A 21902-nucleotide genomic window follows, 5' to 3' on the forward strand; every position below is an offset into this window, starting at 1 on the left:
AACACAACATGGATGAATCTCACAGATGTAACACTGAGAAAAACAAGCTATCACAAAAGAGTACAGTGCATGATTCTAACAAGCAGGCACAATGAATTTAAGACAGACAAGCAGAAGAGTGGCTTCCTTTGGAGTTGTTTGACGACTAGAAGGGGCCATGAGGCAGGCTTCTGGGTCACCGGCAAAGCCTGTGGTACTGGTCAAGTGTTCAAAGTGCAAAACGCATCAAGGCTCTACAGTTATAACCTGTGCACTTGCCAGTATGCAGTATTATACTCTATTTTAAAACTTTACCTTCAAAAAGCTACTCATTCTCTCAGCTTACTGCAACACTCAAAAGCGCAAACTCATCTCCACTGGCCCTTCGGACTCTCCTGTTTTCTTCCCTTGACTCCTTTGCTGGTTTAGCTCCCATTATAATCCTCTAAAGTGGACCTGATGCAGAGATGGGCACACACCGCTCCTGCTTCACACCCTGCGCTCCCAACAGCTTGCTTTCTAACATGGCTTCAACCACTGGATCAGCAACACTGGTCCTTCTGTTCCATTCCCACTGCCATTCCCAATACCATCGTACAGCAGAGGGAATACAGTACTCGATGCATAGGAGTTTCCTTTCTTTTCTTCACCCATAAACTATGGCAATGGTTTCCTAACTGATCTTGCTTTTAGTATTTTCCACCTTCAATCCACATATCAAACTGACTTCCTAAAATGATGTTTTAAACACATCACCCACTAGCTTGTAAACACTAATTGCCTAAAGTACAGATAAAATCTGATCTCCTAAACCTGGCATTCAAGTCCATCACAATTCACCCCTACTATATCTCCAGTCTTATCTCTTCCTAGTCACTTACCTGCTCTAATTAAAAATCACTCCCCCAAATTTTTTTTTACCAAAACTATTGTCCACAGTGCTATTTCCAATGTCTTTCCTCATTGTACTCCCTCTGCCTAGAATATTCTTTCCTCACCTCTATACCTGCCTACTCTCCATTCGAGGACTCTCCATTCAAGGACCTGCCTACTCTCCACTCAAGAATATTCTTTCCTCACCTCTATATCTCTCCATTCTTCCCTCAACTACTCCCATCCATGTTTATCATTACTTATAATACTGACAAGTGTTATTATTCACTTGGTTCTTACTCTTTACCATTAAATTATGTGCTTTATGTATAGAACTGTAAAATTTTCACAGAAAAGGACAATGTTTTGTATCTCTTAAATATATAAAAGCAAGTGCTTAACACACAGAGGCAGTGGTGTGGTACTAATGATCAATCAGTAATCTAAAGGGATTTTTAAAAATTATAAAAGAAGACAGCTTCTTACCAACTTCAAATGACTAGAACAGGTGATTTTCTTTATTATAATAATATTTTGCTTATCTAAGCCTACCTAATAAATACTAGAATCAGTTGAGCAGAAGCAAAAGGAGGAGTAATAGGAAACTCATGCAGTTTTGGAAAGAGAAGTCTTTGGAAGAACAGACTATGCCTTAGCACAGCCACATGAGAAAGAAAGCAGCATCGGATTATGAGCATGAGCACGTGGACTCTAATTAAATAGATTACAGAGTCATTTGTGGCAGGAACAAGTCTTTTTTTTACTCCATCACAAAAATACCTAAAGAAATATTTGTCAGAAGGTAACCTCTTAATTTAATAAATTAATGAGTAAATGGATGTAGGGCTGGTACTAAACTCATGGAACTTTATTAACTTGATGTTATCAATTCATGCATTATGTCCAATACAGGTTTGCCTCTTCCGAATAGACAACCGGACACACAATGTTGTTGCTATTATATACAACTGGAACCAATTCTTTACAATTATTCTTAGGAGATAAAAACTGGAAAACTTGTTTACTTAGCAGTATATTACACACAGGTTTTTTTTTTGGATTTGTGAGTTTCTTAATAAACTTCACATAAGTATTCTAAATTTGAATGGTTCTATCAACCATTTCTACATCAACAAACAAAATAAGATGCTTAGGCCTAACTGTATAATTTTCTATTAAGCTAAAATAAAGAATAACTATTTTTAATTCTTAAACTGTGTACTTTTATATATTACATAAAAAGAGAAATTGATCATTTCTATCTTTATCAAAAACTCAGTCATTGCAGCATTATTTACAACAGCCAAATTATGGAAGCAGCCCAAGTGTCCACTCATAGATGAATGGATAAAGAAGAGGTGGGATATATATATATATGTATTATATGTATGTATGTGTGTGTGTATATATATGAATATTACTCAGCCATAAAAAAGAATGAACTCTTGCCATTTGCAATGACATGGACGGATCTAGAGAGTATTACGCTAAGTGAATAAGTCAGTCAGAGAAAGACAAATACTGTATGATTTCACTCATATGTGGAATATAAGAAACAAAACAAATGAACAAAGGGGAAAAAAGAGAGAGAGAGACCGAGAGAGAGAGACAAACCAAGAATAGATTCTTAACTATAGAGAACAAACTAATGGCTACCAGAGGGGAGATGAGTAGGGAGATAGGGGAAATAGGTGATGGGAATTAAAGAGTACACTTATCAGGACGAGCACTGAGTAAAGTGTAGACTTTCTGAATCAGTATATTGTACACCTGAAACTAATATAACACTGTATGTTAACTATACTGGAATTAAAATAAAAAACTAAAAAAAACTAAAACAAAACGCAGTCATACTTTCTGTTCTTTGTATCCCAATGTGTTTTCGTCAACATTTAAAAAGTAAATAATGCATCTTTAGAGTATCCACAAAGCAAATTTTTAAAATAATTATAATTACCTTCCTCATTCTCTCACCTTCAAATATTATTCAGTTGTTTTTCTGTGTGCTACTAATACCTGCCGACTACACAAATGGCGTGCTATAAAGAAAAGGACAGAGAACAGTACATATAGAGCACAGCAACACAACAGAAGGAAACAAGTCAGTGCCATACCTGGGTTATTATTAACATTACTTTTGGGTGGTTTCTGAACTGGTTTGGGAAGTGTAGATTCAGTCAACGCTTTATTAGCAACAGCTTGTTGGGCCTTCTTTATACTGCTCCCTTCGGATTCCCATGTCTGCTCACCAAGACTCAGTTGCACTGAGAACATCTTCGAAAAATATAAAGAGACAAAGAAAACATTAAATTCTTCAGGAAGTAAAATATGCTGTCTGAGAGAAAAACAGATATACCACAGAATAAAAATTTTAGAGCTAAGGGTGACCATACAAATTATTTGCGCAAAAATCTTATTGTGATCATTTTAGTGAAATCATTTTAAGAGATTGTACCAGATCCTGTTCTACTCATTCAAAGGCTTAGCAGCAGCTCTAAGTGAACATTCTGGGGAAAATAAAGCAAGAAGAAATCACTTCCCTAAATAGAGTCATATTGTCAATGTCATTCAAATAGTCCTCATAAAAGCAGAATAAGCACAAAGAAGAGAAACTAAGAGAATTCACAAGGCCCTGTCCCTGTAACAGTTATAAAATCTAATTCCTTGAATGTCATACTTAGTACAATCTCGTCAAAGAGTCAGGCAATGCCACTAAATATTATGTCACCAGAAAACTCTCAATCCTCCACAATCAACATTTAACCAGTCACCAAATTCTGTTAATTTTAACTTCATAAAGATTTCTCAAATCTCTCTCTCTTAAAAACAAACAAAACAAACAAACAAAAAAAACCCCTTCAAATCCAATTGTATCACCCCAACCAACTCCAGGGTAAAACCTTTCAATGTTCCCACTGTGGTGTGGCACAAAAGTTCTACCTGTCCATCTTCATTTTATAATCACCCTTTGCCTTGTCAACTGAACACTCCATTCACACCATTATTTCCATGTGAGCTCAAAACCTATTGTTCACCTTCTAAAACTGAGGATCAAGTCACAGAATACACACAATCTGCTGTTTTCCATAGACAGCTTTCTACTTTGTAGGAATACAAAATACTAACCACAAGATACTTTTAATTAAAAAGAAATAAATGTATATTTGCAGGAAGGAGATCAGGTAGAAAACACCTTAACCAAGTGATTAAAGTTAGCATCATCAGTATCATACAAACTAACATCATGTACCACCTGATATGATCCAATGAGAAGCATTTAGTATTCTTGGCCAAAAATGTTTAACCTGAATCTAATCATAGGAGGAAAACCAAACAAGTTAGATTATGGTATATTCTGTAAGACAACTGGCCTAAACTCTTCAAAAATGTCAATGTTATGAAAGGAAAAAGCACAACAAAAGAATATACCATAATCTAGATTTGTCTGCTTTTTCCCCCTATGATTAATCCACATGATTTAACCTTTGCTGCCTCCTAATCTTCTAGATGTCACCATTTGCCTAGGCTCACAAGCCAGACATCTTTAATTGGTCTTCCTTGTCTCCATTTCTCTCTCCATTCTCACCTGCATCCAATTATCAAGCTACTGACTCAACTTCAAAAATATTTTTCAGATCTGGCCTCCTCTCTTTATGTTCTTTACCAATGTCTTAGCAAGGAATATCATCCTCTTTCCCCTAAACTACTATAAGACCATCCTAACATCATTCCCTTAACATAAAACTTTCCTGTTCAAACTGTCCTTCTTACCACCAACAACATGAAAATTCTATATAATACAAATGTATCCAAGTCAATCCTCTGCTTTTCTGAAACTTCTCTACAGGATCCCACTAGCTTATTGTACACCTAAAACTAATACAGTGTTATATGTCAATTATATCTCAATAAAACTGGAGGAAATAAAAAGAACCCCACTACAATAAAAATTTAATAATTTCAATAAGGAATGCTGGGACACATTGTTTATGAGTTTAAGTGGTAGCTTTACCATTTTACTATGTGCAAAGTTAGGACAGTTACCTATTCTTTCTCTCGGTTTCCTTATTTCTTTAATAAACCAGGACTAAAAAGAACACATAGGATTGTTGTGAAAATTAAAACAAAATGATGTAAATGCCCCCATTTGAAAGGTAGAGATTGTCAAACTTCATTAAAAAAAAAAAAAAAAAAACAAGCAAATTCTGGGGTGCCTGGGTGACTCAGTTGGTTAAGCATCTGTCTTCAGCTCAGATCATGATTGGGGATCCTAGGATGGAGCCCTGCATTGGGCTCTCAGCTCAGCAGGGAGTCTGCTTCTCCCTTTCCACTGCCCATCTGCCTGTGTGCTCTCGCACGCACGCTCTCGCTCTCTCTCAAATAAATATCTTTAAAAAAAAAGCAAAATCCAACTACACGCTACCTACGAGTAATGCACTTCAACTACAAAAACGATAGAAAAATAATGTATCATGCTAACATAAATCAATGAAAAGTCAGAATGGCTATATTAATATCAAACAAAGTAGATTTCACAGTAAAGATTAATACCAATGATAACAAAGGTCATTTCACAAGGATAAAGGGGCCAATTAATGAAGACTTAACAATCCAGAACATTTAGTCAACTAACAACACAGCTTCAAAATATATGAAGTTAAAACTAATGGAACTACAAAGAGAAGTAAAAAAAATCCTCAATTTACATCATAAATACAATGCCCCACTTAATAGGTGATATAACAATTAATAATCAATCATAAAGAATATAGCACACATTAACATACTATAAACCAACAAAACCTGATTGACATTTTTAAGAACTCTCTACCCAAAAAGAGCAGAAATACATTTGTTCTCAATTTCTCACAAAACATTCACTAAGAAAGAAGATATTCTAGACCATAAAACAAGTCTCAATAAATTCAAAGGATTCAATGATGCAAAGTATGTTCTCTGATATTAATGGAATTGAGTTAGAAACTAATAACAGAAAAAATCTCTGGAAAAATCTCCAAACACTTAGAAACTACATAATACATTTCTAAATAACCCAGGCGTAAAAGATTAAATCAAAATGGAAATTAGAAGGTATTTTAAACTGATAAAATGAAAACACTACATCTTAGAAGATAACACTAAAATAGTACTAAGAGGAAATCTCTAGCACTAAATGCCTATTCTAGAAAAATAAGGTTTCAAATAAGTTAGCTTTAGCTTTGATCTAAAAAACTAGAAAAAGAAGAGCAAATCAAATCTGAAGTTACAGGGGCTCTGTTGGTTAAGGATCTGACGACTCTTAATTTCAGCTCAGGTCATGATCTCAGGTTTGTGGGATTAAGCCCCATGCTGGACTCTGTGCTCAGTAGGGAGTCTGCTTGGATTCCCTCTCTGCCCCCACCCCTCAACACACGCATGTGCACTCTCTCTCTAATAAATAAATAAATCTTAATAAAAAAGAATCAGAAGTTAACAGAAAAAAAGTAATAAAGATAAAAGCAAACATTAATGAAATAGAAAATAAAATCAATAAAATCAAGAGCTTATTCTTTGAAGAGATCAATAAAATTGGTAAACCTACAGCCAGACTAATCTTGGGGGTAAAAAGACATAAATTACTAGTGTCAGGAAATGAGAGAAGTGACATCACTCCAGATTCCTAAAGTATTAAAAAGATAACAAGGGAGTATTTTTAACGACTTCATACCAATAAACTCAACAACTTAAATTCTGTGAAAGACACAATACTAAAGCTCATTCAAGAAGAAATAAGTAACCTGAATAGTCCTATATATGTTAAAGAAATTGACTCTGTAGTTTAAAATCTTTGCACAAAGAAAACTCCAGGCCCAGATGGTTTCAATGATAAATTCTATTAAATATTTAAGGAAGAAATAATACCAGCTCACACAAACTCTTCCCCCAAAAAAGAGTAAGATATTATTAGGGAAAACAATATAAATCGAAACTACCGACCAATATCTCTGATAAAGATAGATGTAAAAATCCTTCACAAAATATTAAACAAAGAATCCAAACTGGCACAAAAGAGCACGGAGTTCCTCAAACAGTTAAAAATAGAACTACACTATGATCCATTTTGTATTTACCCAAAGAATACAAAAATACTAATTCAAAAGGATACATGTACCCCAATGTTTACAGCAGCATTATCTACAATAGCCAAATTATGGAAACAACCAAAGTGTCCATTAACTGATGAATGTAGAAAGATGATGTGGTATAAAGGGAAGACCCATAAGACTAGCGGGCAGATCTCTCCACAGAAACTTGACAAGCCAGAAGAGAGTGGCATGATATATTCAACATGCTAAATGGGAAAAATCTGCAGCCAAGAATACTCTGTCCAACAAGGCTATCATCTGGAATAGAAGAAGAGATAGTTTCCCAGACCAGCAAAAACTAAAGGAGCTCATGACCAGTAAACCAGCCCTGCAAGCAATATTAAAGGGAACTCTTTGAGAGGAAATGAAAGACCGAAAGTGATAAAGACAAGAAAGAAAAAGAAAATCTGCAGGAACGATGACAAAACAAGTAATAAAATGGCACTAAAGGGGTGTGTGGGTGGCTCAGTCAGTTAAGCGTCTGTCTTCAGCTCGGATCATGATCCCAGAGTCCTGGGATCAACCCCACATCAGGCTCTCTGCTCAGCGGGGAACTTGATTCTCCCTCTCCCTCTGCCTGCCATGCCCCCTACTTGTGCTCTGTAATAAATAAATAAATAAATAAATAAATAAATAAATAAAATATTTTTTAAAAAATGGTACTAAATACATATCTATCAATAATTATTCTTAAGGTAAATGGACTAAATACTTCAATTAAAAGAGATACAGTGTCAGAATTGATAAGAAAACAACACCTATCTATATGCTGCCTACAAGACACTCATTTTAGACCTAAAGACACCTGCAGATTGAAAGTGAGGGAATGGAGAAACATGCAAATGGTGGTCAAAAGAAAGCTGAAGTAGCAATACTTATATACAAACAAGATTTTAAACCAAAGACTGTAACAAGAGATGAAGAAGGGCACTATATCATAATCTAACAATTATAAATATTTATGCCCCCAACATGGGAGTACCCAAATACATAAAACGATTAATAACAAACATTAAGGAAATCTTTGATAATAATACAGTAATGGTAGGGGATTTTAACACACACTTACAGCAAAGCATATATCATCTAAGCAGAAAATCAACAAGGAAACAATGGCTTTGAATGACACACAGAAACAGATGGACTTCACAGATATATTCAGAACATTCCATCCTAAAGAAGCAGAATATACATTCTTTTCAAGTGCACATGGGACATTCTCCAGTATAGATCACATACTAGGTCAAAAAAAGAGGCCTCAACAAGTACAAAAAGACTGAGAACATACCCTGCATATTTTCTGACCACAAAGCTATGAAACTTAAAGCCAACCACAAGAAAAAAATTGGAAAGACCACAAATACAAGGAGATTAAACAACATGCTTCTAAACAATGAATGCATCAACCAGGAAATCAAAGAAGAAATAAAAGAAAACATGGAATATGAATGAAAATGAAAACACAATGGTCCAAAACATTCGGGATGCAGCAAAAGCAGTCCTAGGAGGGAAGTATATAGCAATACAGGCCCACATCAAGAAGCAAGAAAAAAATCTCAAATACACAACCTAACCTTACACCTAACGAAGCTAGAAAAAGAACAACAAATGAAGCCTAAAGCCAGCAGAAAAAAAGGAAATAATAAAGCTTAGAGCAAAAATAAATGATGGAGAAACTAAAAGAACAACAGAACACATCAATGAAACCAGGAGCTGGTTCTTTGAAAAAATTAATAAAATTGATAAATCCCTAGCCAGATTCATCAAAAAGAAAAAAGGACCCAAATAAGTAAAATCACAAATGAAAGAAGAAATCACAACCAACACCACAGAAATACAATTATAAGAGAATATTATGAAAAACTAAGGAACAACAAATTGGACAACCTGAAGAAATGGATAAATTCCTAAAAACATATCAACTACCAAAACAGAAGAAATAAAAAACTTGAACAGACTGATAACCAGCAAAGAGATTGAATCAGTAATCAAAAATCTCCCAACAAACAAAAGTCCAGGGCCAGATGACTTCACAGGTGACTTCTACCAAACATTTAAAGAAGAGTTAATACCAAAAATAGAAATGGAAGGAAAACTTCCAAATTCATTCTATGAGGCCAGAATTACCCTGATACCAAAATGAGACAAAGACTCCACTAAAAAAGAGAACTCAGGCCGATATCCCTGATGAACACAGATGCAAAAATTCTCAATAAAATACTAGCAAATCAAATTCAAAAGTACATTAAAAGAATCATTCACCATATTCAAGTGGGATATAGTTCCGTTTGCAAGGTGGTTCAATATTCACAAATCATTCAGTGATATATATACCACATCAATAAAAGAAAGGATAAGAACCATGTAATCCTTTCAATAGATGCAGAAAAAGCACTTGATAAAGTACAACATCCATTCATGATAAAAACACTCAACAAAGCAGGTTTTGAGGGAACATACCTCATCTCAACATCGTAAAGGCATATACGAAAAACCCACAGCTAATATCATCCTCAATGGGGAAAAACTGAGAGTGTTTCCTCTATGGTCAGGAACAAGGAAGGAATGTCCACTCTCACCACTGTTATTTAACATAGTACTGGAAGTCCTAGCCACAGCAATCAGACAACAAAAAGAAATAAAAGTATGCAAATCAACAAGAAGTCAAACTTTTACTATTTGCAGATGACATGACACTCTATATAGAAAACCCAATAGACTTCACCACAAAATTGCTAGAACTGATACACAAATTCAGTAAAGTCACATGACACAAAATGAATGTACAGAAATCTGTAGCACCTCTATACACCAATGAAGGAGAAGCAGAAATCAAGGAAACAATCACATTTACAGTTGCACCAAAAACCATAAGATACCTAACCAAAGAGATGAAAGATTTATACACTGAAAACTATAAAACGCTAATGAAAGAAATTGTAGAGGACACAAAGAAATGTAAAAACATTCCATGCTCATGGACTGGAAGAACAAATACTGTTAAAATGTCTATACTATCCCAAGCAATCTACACATTTTTAATGCAATCCCTCTCAAAATACCACCAGCATTTTTCAAAGAGCTAGAACAAACAATGCTAAAATTTGTGTGGAACCACAAAAGACCCCAAAGCCAAAGCCATCTTGGAAAAAAAAGGCAAAGTTGGAGGCATCACAATTCTAGACTGCAAGTTATATTACAAAGCTGTAATGATCAAGACAATATGGTACTGGCATAAAAATAGACATGGAGATCAACAGAATAGAATAGAAAACCCAGAAATGAACCCACAACCGTATGGTCAATTAATCTTCAACAAAGCAGGATAGAATATCCAATGGAAAAAAGACCATCTCTTCAACAAATGGTGTCAGAAAACTGGTCAGCAACATGCAAAAGAATGAAACTGGACCACTTTCTTATACTAAAGATAAAAGTAAATTCAAAATGGATGAAAGATCTAACTGTGAGATAGGAAACCATTAAAATCCTAGAGTAGAACAAGACAGTAACCTCTTTGACGTCAACTGTTGCAACTTCTTTCTAGATGTATCTCCTGAGGCAAGGGAAACAAAAGCAAAAATAAACTATTGGGATTTCATCAAAATAAAAAGCTTCTGTACAGCGAAGAAAACAATCAACAAAACTAAAAGGCAACCTATGGAATGGGAGAAGATATTTGCAAATGGCATATCTAATAAAGGGTTAGTATCCAAAATATATAAAGAACGTATAAAACTCAATACCCAAAAAATAAATAACCCAGTTAAAAATGGGCAAAAGACACGAACATTTTTCCAAAGAAGACATACAGATGGCCAACAGACACATGAAAAGATGCTCAACATCACTCATCATCAGGGAAATATAAATCAAAACCACAATGAGATATCGCCTCACACCAGCCAGAATAGCTAAAATGAACATCACAGGAAACAAGGTGTTGGAGAGGATGCAGAGAAAGGGGAACCCTCTTACACTGTTGGTGGTAATGCAAACTGGTGCAGCCACTCTGGAAAACAGTACAGAGGCTCCTCAAAAAGTTCAATGTATTAGTAGCCTACAATGCAGCAACTGCACTACTAGGTATTTACCCAAAGGATACAAAAATACTAACTCAAAGGGATACACACACCCCAGCATTTATAGCAGCATTATCTACAATAGCCAAATCATGGAAAGAGCCTAAATGTTCATCAACTGATGAATGGATAAAGATGATGTGGGAGATATGCACGCATGCGCACGTGTGCGCGCGCACACACACACACACACACACACAATGGAATAGTATTCAGCCATAAAAAAAGAATGAAATCTTGCCATTTGCAATGACATGGATGGAACTAGAGAGTATAATCCTAAGTGAAGTCGGTCAGAGAAAGACAAATACTATATGATTTCAATCATGTGGAATTTTAGAAACAAAACAAACGAGGAAAAAAAGAAAGAGGGAGGCAAACCAAGAAACAGACTCTTAACTATAGAAAACAAACTGATAGTTACCAGAGGGGAAGTAGGTAGGGAGATGGGTAAAATGGGTGATGGGGATTAAGGAGTGCACTTGTGATAAGCACCAGGTGTTGTACAGGAGTGCTGCATCACTATATTGTATACCTGAAACTAATATCATATTTTATGTTAACTAACTGGAATTTAAATAAAAGCTTAAAAAATATATTAACAAATGGGATTCATCAACACAGAAATGAGCTAATATATTATAACCAAGTGTTTATCCCAGAAATGCAAGGGTGGATTCTACATTTGAGAGTCAATCAACATAATTCACAATATTGAGATTAAAAACAGAAGAACCATATATTACCATCTCAATCAATGTAGAACCACATGACAAAAATTAACATCTATCCATGTTAAAAACTCTCTTGGGGCACCTGGGTGGCTCAGTCGTTAAGCGTCTGCCTTCGGCTCAGGTCGTAATCCCAGGGTTCTGGGATCGAGCCCCGCATCGGGCCCCCTGCTTGGCGGGAAGCCTGCTTCTCCCTCTCCCTCTCCCCCTGCTGGTGTTCCCTCTCTCGCTGTATCTCTCCATCTAATAAATAAATAAAATCTTAAAAAAAAAAAGAAAACCCTCTTAGAAAATGTTAAATAGAAAGGAATTTTTTCAGTCTGATAAAGGGCATCTACAAAAAAGGTACATCTAACATCACAATTTATGGGGGAAATGACTGTCTATAAGATCAGGAATAAGTTCAGAGACGTCTGCTCCCATCACATCTATTCAACATGGTACTATAAGTTCTAGCCAATGCAATCAGGCAAGAGAAATAAATAAAAGACATTAAGACTGGAAAGTAGGATTAAAAACTGTCTTTATGGGGCGCCTGGGTGGCTCAGTCAGTTAAGTGTCTGCCTTCAGCTAGGTCATGATCCCAGGTTCCTGTGATTGAACCCCGACTCGGGGAGCCTGCTTCTCCCTCTCCCTGCTCATGCTCTCTCTTCGCTATCTCTGTCTCTCTCTTTCTCTCAAATAAATAAAATCTTAAAAAATAATAAAAAATAAAACAAATAAAAAATTAAACTGTCTTTATTCATAAATGACATGTGGAATCCCCAAAAAAATCTAAAAAGGAATTTTTTAAAAAGCTACTAGAGCTGATAAGGGAGTTTAGCAAGACTTCAGAATACTATATCAACACATAAAAATTGGAGTATTTTTATACAATAGCAATAATCAGTAAGAACAAGAAACTGAAATTTAAAAACATGACCACTGACAATAGCATCAAAAATATGAAATACTTAGGGATAAATCTGAAGATGTAAAATACCTGACTACTGAAAACTATAAATATTGTTGAGAGAAGTTAAATAATATCTAAATAAATGAGGGATACTTTGTTCATGTATTGGAAGACTCAATTTTCCTACCATGTTAATTTGCCCCAAATTGAGCTATAGATTCACAGCAGTTCTATTCAAAATCCCAGCAGGGTGTCTTATAGAAAGGACAAGCTGACTTTAAATTCGTATAAAAATGCAAAGGAACAATTCTGAAAAAGAAGAACAAAATTAATGGGCTACTACTACCAGATTTCAAGAATCATAAAGCTACTGCAAACCAAACAGCACAGCATTTACATAAAGATGAGAAAATAAATCAGTAAAACAGAAGACTCCAGAAATTAACACATATATGGACAGCTGATTTTTGACAAAGGTGCACAGCAACGCAGTGAAGAAAGGATATCTCTTCAACAACTGGACATCCACTTGCAAAAAAATAAATAAGCCTCGCTCCATATCTCACATGACATACAAAAATTAACACAAAATGGCAATTAGATCTAAATGTAAGACCTAAATGTATCATCTAAATGTAAGACCTAAATGTATCATCTAAATGTAAGACCTAAAGCAATAAAATATCTATAAAAAAATAGGATAAAATCTTATAATCTCGTATGAGGCAACGATTTCTTAGACATGATACCAAAAGTACAATTATACAGGGAACAAATGGATAAATTGGAATTCATCAAAATTAACAACTACTGCTTTGTAGAGACACTGTTAAAAAAAAGAAGAGGCAAGCCACAGAGTAGGAGGAAATAATTGCCAAACATATAGCTAATGAGGGACTTGTATCCACAACATCCAAAGAAAGACATCAGAGAAGACACCAAAGTAGGAAGCTTTGATGGAGGAAAAGTCCCTATGGTATAGGAAATAGTAGATATTTTACCAAGGATTTTTTTAATCCTATGTACTACTAACAAGCAATGATAAAATTGTCCAGATACTCCCATCATCAACACAGTTGCTAAGAATTTACAAATCATCATTCCATTACACTACACTAGAACAGATATCATATTTCTCAAATTACAGATGTGAAAACTGAAACACTAAATTACTTGCTCAAGGCCACATAACCTGGATAATGCAGGGCAAAGATCAAGCTTGACAAATCTATCTAGGATAAAAAAAAAAAAAAAATGACTACTTGGCTTCAAGGCCACTGGGCGGGTGATCCTGTCTCCCTCAGTGACATCTATTCCAAAATAAACCTCAGAGTGCAGCTACTGGAGCTTTCTTAACACTTCCTTATGCATACTGAAAACTTCTCAAATTAGGGAAATTGAGGAGAAGAAGAAAATACATTTGGTGTTCCTTCTGGTTCTCTTTCTTATACGCTACATTATAACAGCCTTCTTTAGAAATCTGACTGTACTTGGGTACCTAGGACATACAGCAATGTCGTAATAACTGATGTTAATACAAGGGCTACCAAACTGCTTCAGAGTTCAACTGGCAAGTGAGCAGAAAAACAAAAGAGGGCAAAGAAAACATTACAATTTGTTATTTAATAGTCACATGTGAAAAGCTGCCGTAAGTTGTTCAGATTCTGGAAGACTCAGTGGAGGAAAGAGGAAAGCATGTAAATGTAAGACAGATCACTACTTCCCTTCAAAAAGTACGTACGAAAAGATAATTCTACACCACTTCGAAGGCATTTATTTTATGTTTCTCAGCTCTGGATGCACATTTGAGTTATCTGAGTGCTTAAAAAAAAAAAATCCCCATGTCTGGGCTTCATCCAAGACCAACCAAATTAGACTTTCTGAGGGTAAGACTCAGGCATAAGTATTTTTTAAAGCTTCCTTGGTGATTTCAATGAACAACCAAAGTTGAGAATCACTACGGTGGTGTATGTGTATAACACACAAACATATATACGTACATAGATATGTAAACTGTCATGTAACTGGTTAATCTCCCAAGAAAGTAAGTGACACTCAGCAAGTGCTAACCCAGGGGAGCAAGGCTGCTGAGGGTACATACAAGGCATATAGAATTTAAGCTGGATAAGAACCATGTGAGGACTGACGGGAGTGAGGAACAGTAAAAGAGTGGAAGAGTCCATGCATCTGTGGTGTGGAAGAAGTACTACAGTGAAGCAGAGGGAATGAACTAGAAAGTTAGAAGTGTCAGACAGAGATGAATGCTTGAGATTAAAATTATGGAGGGTCTTGCAGTGATAGGTTATGATAAAGTCAAGAATATGATCACAGGAATGAGTCACTGGAGGAGAGGGAAGCAAGGTAACAACAGAAGTGCAAGAAACTGAAATGTCAGCATGTTAGAACAATCATCTACTTGGTGAAATCACAAAAATTAAAACATGATGAGTTAAAGTAGAAGTGAGGCATGAGAAATGTGATGGAATCACCCAGAGGTCAACAAATGACTACCGTGAGGTGACGTGGGGGTTAGTCTATTAACTTGAAATTCAGAGCTGGGGAGTCATCTCAAGGAAGCATTCCTGGAATTAGAAATGAGGAGCTAAGAAGACAGATCCTACAGGAGCCATAAAATACTGAAGAACAATAACCTTAACAAAAGCTCAGTCTAGTACAATAGTAATGACCAACAGGTATCATTACGTACAGCACAGCAGTGACCACACCTGAGGAAGGCAGGTCCTGCTGAAGTCCCAGTGGAGCGATCAGAGAAATTTCACAGAGGTTTAGAAGATGTGCTATGTGAGTTGAGTGTTCAAAAATGCGTAAGAACAAAAGGACCTTCAAGGCGGGGAGACAGTACAACACAGGCAAAGCTGAGAGAGGTGAAAAAAACATGAAACATTCTAAGAAATGCAAACAGTTCAACATGATTAAGGGAATGAATATGAAATGACTATGAATTAACGGGTACAAAAGACAGTCAGGATAAATGACTTAACAGATAGACCCAAGGCCACAACTTTTTTCTCTACACAAATATTATGAACAAATTACACTGTTGCACAGAAATCCTTCATAAAAGTGTCTAGTAGGGAACAAAATTAACAGATTTCAGTTTCATTTTATTTCCCTTACTTTGAAAGGAGGTACCAGAAAACAATTAAATAATCCAATAGCCATTGCTTTATACAGATTAACCAACTTTTAGAGAATTAATTGCTTCAACATACAAAAATTTATGATCATTATCAAAACCTCCAAATCCAAGGTTAAAAATGTACCATAGAAATTTGTGTACAACTGAGACTTTTTAAAACGTATGAATAAAGCTCAAACATAATAAATACATTAAGTACAGACTTCTTTGGAACATATATGTGTAAACATATGTATGAGGCTATATATAAATATAAATTGCTTCTCCACTTAAGAGAACAATATTATAAATGAATGCATAAATAATAACAATACTGGTACATACAACTTTTATAAATGATGAAACTTGTAATCCATATCACACTGGAAAAGATGTCTCACTAGGTAACTCTTGTTATATTTACTCTGTGACCATTTTTACTTTAGCAATTATAATTTAATGGAAAGAACACTGCACTTGGGAGCCAAAGAACACATATTCAGTGCTGGCACTAGCACTTATGAGCTATTATTAAGCAAGTCACTTAACTTTTCTGTGTGTAAGTTAATTTACAAAACAGAAATAGAAATCAAAATCCACATCTCATGATTTGTTAAGGTTTTTGTGAATTACTATATCGGAAAGAGCTTTGGAAACCATAATGAGCTATAAAATTGTTTAGTTACAGACTTCTAAATACTATTAATATAGAACTAAAAGCCTTCAGGTCATCTGCTGCCCCTCCCCCCACCCCACAATGAAGCACAATTAAAACCTGAGATGATAAATCTGATAGACTTTGATAAGCATGTCTCACCACCTCTCTTCATAACCTTACCTTCGAATGAGCAGGCCCTCTTTCTTTCAGAAGTTTATACTGGGGTTGGACTCTATTGAAACGGGCTAACTCATTTACCAGACACATTGGAGTTTTCTCTTTGGGGTTTGCCATTTTATCTTGGAGAGAAGCTGTAAATAAAAAGGCTTTAAAGTTTTTGTGAAGAATGACTTTACAAAATGGAAGAAAAGCTAGTTTTGACTTTTTTAGACTGAAGTCAGACTGTAAATATGGATTAAATTATTTTCATGAATTTTATATAAAAAATTCAAATCATCTAAAGTCTTTCATTACATGCAACAGAAATATGTATCACATTTTAAACAATAAATTAAGGTAACTTTTTCCCTAAGTACATCAATTGCTCTCTACACATTTTTTTGATAACAACACACTTAAAGATTTTTAAATAGTATGATTATAATAATTTTTAATTTATCTTATAACTTCCCTTTCCTCTCAAAAAATTTTAGCATAAACACATAATTCTCCTGATTCTTATTACTATAAAACTATATTCTGTCTACCTTTTTTATCATTTGATCTTACTTTTTTTTTCCTTCTAATTTTGAGGCAGCATATTAATTGAAAGAGCTCTAGACTTGGGAATCACGTCTAAGGTTAAGTACTAGCTCTTCCAACTACTGTTTTTTAGTGACTTCTTTTTCTTTTTCTTTTTTTAACAAAGTATAAAAGAAGTAGAAAGGATAATTTAACAAATGTCCATGTTCTTCCAACTTAGAACTGAAATTAATATTTTCCATGTTTAAGTCTCATTAAAAAAAAAGTATTATATTCCAGTTAAGTTCCCTTTATCCTTTCCAGAAACCACTACTATATGAATTTAGAATATATCCCTCTGGAATATTTTAAAATACATTTATATGCATGTACGTATATCCATGAAAATATAGTCTTGAGACATATATGGTTTTGTAGTCACATTAATAGTAATATAACATATAACTTTCACAACTTCCTTCCTTCACTCTTCATTATGTTTTTGATATTATAACTTATATAGATCCATTGCATTACTTTTAACTGCTGTATAATTTCCATCACAATACCACATCAGTTTTCTAATCCACTCCCCTACTGATAGACATTTAAGTTATTTCAATTCTTTACCCTTACGAGTAAAAACATGCTGCCAAATGGCACTAAGAATGATTGTACCAAATTACCTTCTGCTGGCAGTATGAGAATTACCACTTCCCTTCAACCTTGAAAACATGCAGTATGGTCAGGTATTTTAATTTTTGATAATCTGATGTTTGACAAAGTGTATCTCTCTATTATTTTTTGCTTTCCCCACTATTATTTTAATTTGCATTCCCATCTTCCTAGTGAGTCTAATCATCTTCTCATGTTACTGATCACTTGGGTTTCCTCTTTGAGAACGGCTCCTGTCTTTTTTTCTATTATTTTACATATTATATTTATCAGTCTGTGCTTGCTATGTCTTGTTTAAGAAATCCTTCCCTAGGAGCGCCTGGGTGGCTCAGTCATTAAGTGTCTGCCTTCAGCTCAGGTCATGATCCCAGGGTCCTGGGATCCCAGGGTCCTGGGATCGAGCCCCGCATCAAGCTCCCCGCTCAGCGGGAAGCCTGCTTCTTCCTCTCCCACTCCCCCTGCTTGTGTTCCCTCTCTCTAGCTGTGTCTCTCTCTGTCCAATAAATAAATAAAATCTTTAAAAAAAAAAAAAGAAAAAGAAAAAGAAATCCTTCCCTAACCTGCAAGGTCTTAATGATTTTTATTTAATTTAACTAAGCCTTCGGTGCTTTATTCTTAAGATAAGGGTATAATAAATCTATCCTACTTAACTCGCAGGTTGTTTTGAGGTTAAGATTTTTAAATGTATGGTATTCTAAATTCCACCACAATTATAACAGCTTCAAAATATTCCTAATACTATATTATTTTATCCTGTATTATTCACTCATCTCATTTATAGACACATTAACTGCTTTTTAGTTTTCTTTCATCTCCTCTTAATCAATACCAAGAAACATTTTAAAACTAAGCATAAAACATACAAATGGTCTACTTTCTGCTCAATTAAACTAGTCACAATGTGCGGAAAATACATTAAATGAATGGAAATAGCTGGTTTTAGAAACTTTATAAACTTTCTATGGCAAATTTAATGAACAAAACAGTATTCTCTTAACTTTTTCATACTCTTTTTGGGATCAATAATTTAATACAATAATTTGATCACAATCATTACGATTAAGAAATTATTTGATTAAAAAACTACATAAATACCTAGTACGACACAAGTAAAAGAAAAGAGAACCTAAGCAACCAACTGTAGGACTAATTAATGCAGTTGACAATCAATTCTACAATTAAACCACTCTAAGTGGCATGTAAAACAAACAAATTTTAAAAAAACTAGTAATTATTACTTTTCGGAACAGCACAAAAGACAATAGTAAGTCAAGAGAGGTTTGAGGAAGCCTGCATTTTACTTATTCCACTGTAAATTTTATAAATTGCACCAGAAAGTCAGCCATCATATAAAATACAAAGTGACTTGGGCTATAATTAGTTTGGGTCCTTGCATACCATGGCATTAAATAACTCAAGTAAAACAGATAACACAGATACCCATATCTGTATCAAGAAGCAAAGAAAAATGACAATTTGTTAAAAATGAGAAAAATATTAAAGTCTGGAAAAAATCAGCCAATTTTGCAAAACACTTAAATAGCATTTATACTACTGTATAATTTTCATAACTCAGCAATGCTATATATTCATCTGCTACAACGCAAAAAATATTAGGAGTGTATCAAGCACAATGTGACAATTCCATAGTGAAAATTTTTAAGAGCATAGATTTTTATACATTAAAATGATTCAGCTAACTGAACTTAAATTTTAAAAAAATAATAAGTTTATAGTTCTATCTACTTGTTTGGTAAGAAAACCTGATCTAAATCCTTTAAAGGAAAGTGCCAACTAATAACATGGTGTTAAACTTATATTCCATTAACTTTGACCTCTTGCTGCATAAAAATAACATGAATCCTATAAAACATTTTAATGTATAGCTGAAGTTTTAGTGTGAAAGGTGTGCAATACACACAGGATCTCACACAGAGCTTTATAACTAAAATTTAAAGGTTTAAATTTGGTAAAATTAAAAATAGTCTTAGTTGTAATTTATTTATAAAATGATTAAAACTTTACTTTAAATGGCTGTGCCTCTATTTAAACAGGATTCTTATTAGTATTAAGTACCTGACAGAGCTCAGTGGTAGAGCAATAATTAAAAATTAAACCAAAATTTTTGGGATGCCTGGGTGGCTCAGAGAGTTGAGTGACCAACTCTTGATTTTGGTTCAGATCATGATCTCTGGATTATGGGATTAAGCCCCGTGTGGGGCTCTGCGCTCAGTGGGGAGTCTATTTGAGATTCTCTCTCTCCCTCTCCCTCTGCCCTCCCCCAATCATGCAGGCACACGATCTCACTACTCTAAAATAAATAAACAATAAACCTTTTTTAAAAAATTAAACCAAAATTTTAATAAAGCGTCTATGAAACTATAAAACAAACTGATCTATAAAAATTGAGATCTACAAGTTTAATTTATATATAACTTCTTAGAAAAGTCAATAGTGCAAAAAGTGAGAAATACACACTGTTGTATAGGTATACATTTTCAAGAGACCTAAGAATGTTTTCACTGAAGAGATTTTGAAATTGGCTTCAAGTCAGTTTGGTGCCTGGAATAGAAGCCTACTTAGAAGTAAATAAAATTAATGATAATGGATTTCACAATCTAAGACTTTGTCATTTTGAGAGAGCAACTGCTATATGATGGTTTGGAGCCTGTTTTGGGTATCTTTGCCACTTACTGATACCTATATGAGTTTGAGAAAGTATTTAAAGGTCACTTTCCTAGACAGTAAAACAAGAATAAGAGTTGTTTTTATATTACTGGATAACTGTATGAGTTGATCCAAGAACTGTTAACAATGACAAGAATCCATTATTATTGTGATTATAAATAATATGTTAAAACATACTATCATCAGATTATGAAAACAGTGATATAGTTTTATAAACTTTTTTTTGTAGCCCTCCAAGCTAAAATATTCTGAGTTAAAATGTTCTGTTAGGATAAGCTGATTTTATTCACACAAACAGACTTCTTTACTATTCTGTACAAAGCATGTATTTGTTATTTTTCCCACTGACTTACGACATCATAAGTTTGTTTCCACTGAAAAATTCCCATCTGTGATATAAAAGACATTTAAGAGTTCTGATATTTGTGTAAGGGAATATTCTATCTTTGTTGATATGAAATTTGTTTATGTGAAACTCCCCATCACTTTGACAAGGTAACACTAGTAAATAGCTACTTGTAACAACAGTATCAGCACATTCAACAAAAAACAGATACACTCTAGTCTTTTTGAGAAATACCCTACTTTTGTATTTTTATAAAATGTTCTGACTCTCTGGGACTTAAATCTTCAAACTATACCAAAATAATGGAGCTGAGAGTTTTTAATCAACAGGCAAAATCCCTGTCCCAAGAGAGCTCAGAGAATGGTATAAGAAACAGACACATACAATAAACAAATACAGTACTACAATACGAGTGCTATAATAAGGCTGTTATCGGGAGTTCTTAGGTGAAGGAGGTACTGAAAGGCAGGTTTCAAGAGGAGGTGATTAGATGAGTTACATAAAGCAGGAATTCACCAGGCTCGTAAGGGTAGAAGAGAGAAAGACAATCCAAGCTTGTCCACAGCACACATGCAGGAGAAAGCACATAAAACACATCACATTCCAGCAAATTCAAGTAGATAATTAGCAGAATGCATAGAAGGAAATAGCAGAAAAAACTGACCAGAATCCACCAAAACACCAAAAGTTTCCTAAGCCAGAACTTACAGTAGCAACATTTTTAAAGTAGTTAAATTGCAGCCAGAGTTGTTGCTAATACATAGTCTACCTCACCTGCCAAGGCAAGTCTCTCCACAGAAGAATCCGTTTCCATCCCTGGTCCCAGAAATGACTTGGACACAGTTTCTACGTCTCTTTGCTGGATTCCCTTCCCCTATGCCCTGCTATTGGAAGTGACTCATCCTAATTCCCAAGTAAATAAAAAGAAAAAATAAAACAAAAAGTCAAAAAAGCAAAGGAATTTGCCTTCCATAGGCTCTTGCCTTCTAGGAGAAATAGGATTATCTCTCCATATCTGTAACTAAGACAA

The 21902-nt window shown here is 34.6% G+C and overlaps 1 protein-coding gene across 4 annotated transcripts in view; it reads right to left on the minus strand.

The window, feature by feature from the left end:
• Positions 1-21902, minus strand: part of STAU2 (staufen double-stranded RNA binding protein 2) — a 313767-nt gene that overhangs the window by 260433 nt on the left and 31432 nt on the right. For 2 of the 4 annotated variants that reach the window (XM_040625538.1, XM_040625537.1), the window contains one exon: positions 2967-3126. In XM_040625538.1, coding sequence (XP_040481472.1) covers positions 2967-3126 — 160 coding nt within the window. Of the gene's footprint in view, positions 1-2966; positions 3127-16662; positions 16794-21646; positions 21772-21902 lie in introns of those variants that run through there. The other 2 variants (XM_008710800.2, XM_008710803.2) reach the window with 2 other exon arrangements.

The sequence above is a fragment of the Ursus maritimus genome, unplaced genomic scaffold (genome assembly GCF_017311325.1).
Source record: "Ursus maritimus isolate PB19 unplaced genomic scaffold, ASM1731132v1 scaffold_9, whole genome shotgun sequence".
Taxonomy (NCBI): domain Eukaryota; kingdom Metazoa; phylum Chordata; class Mammalia; order Carnivora; family Ursidae; genus Ursus; species Ursus maritimus.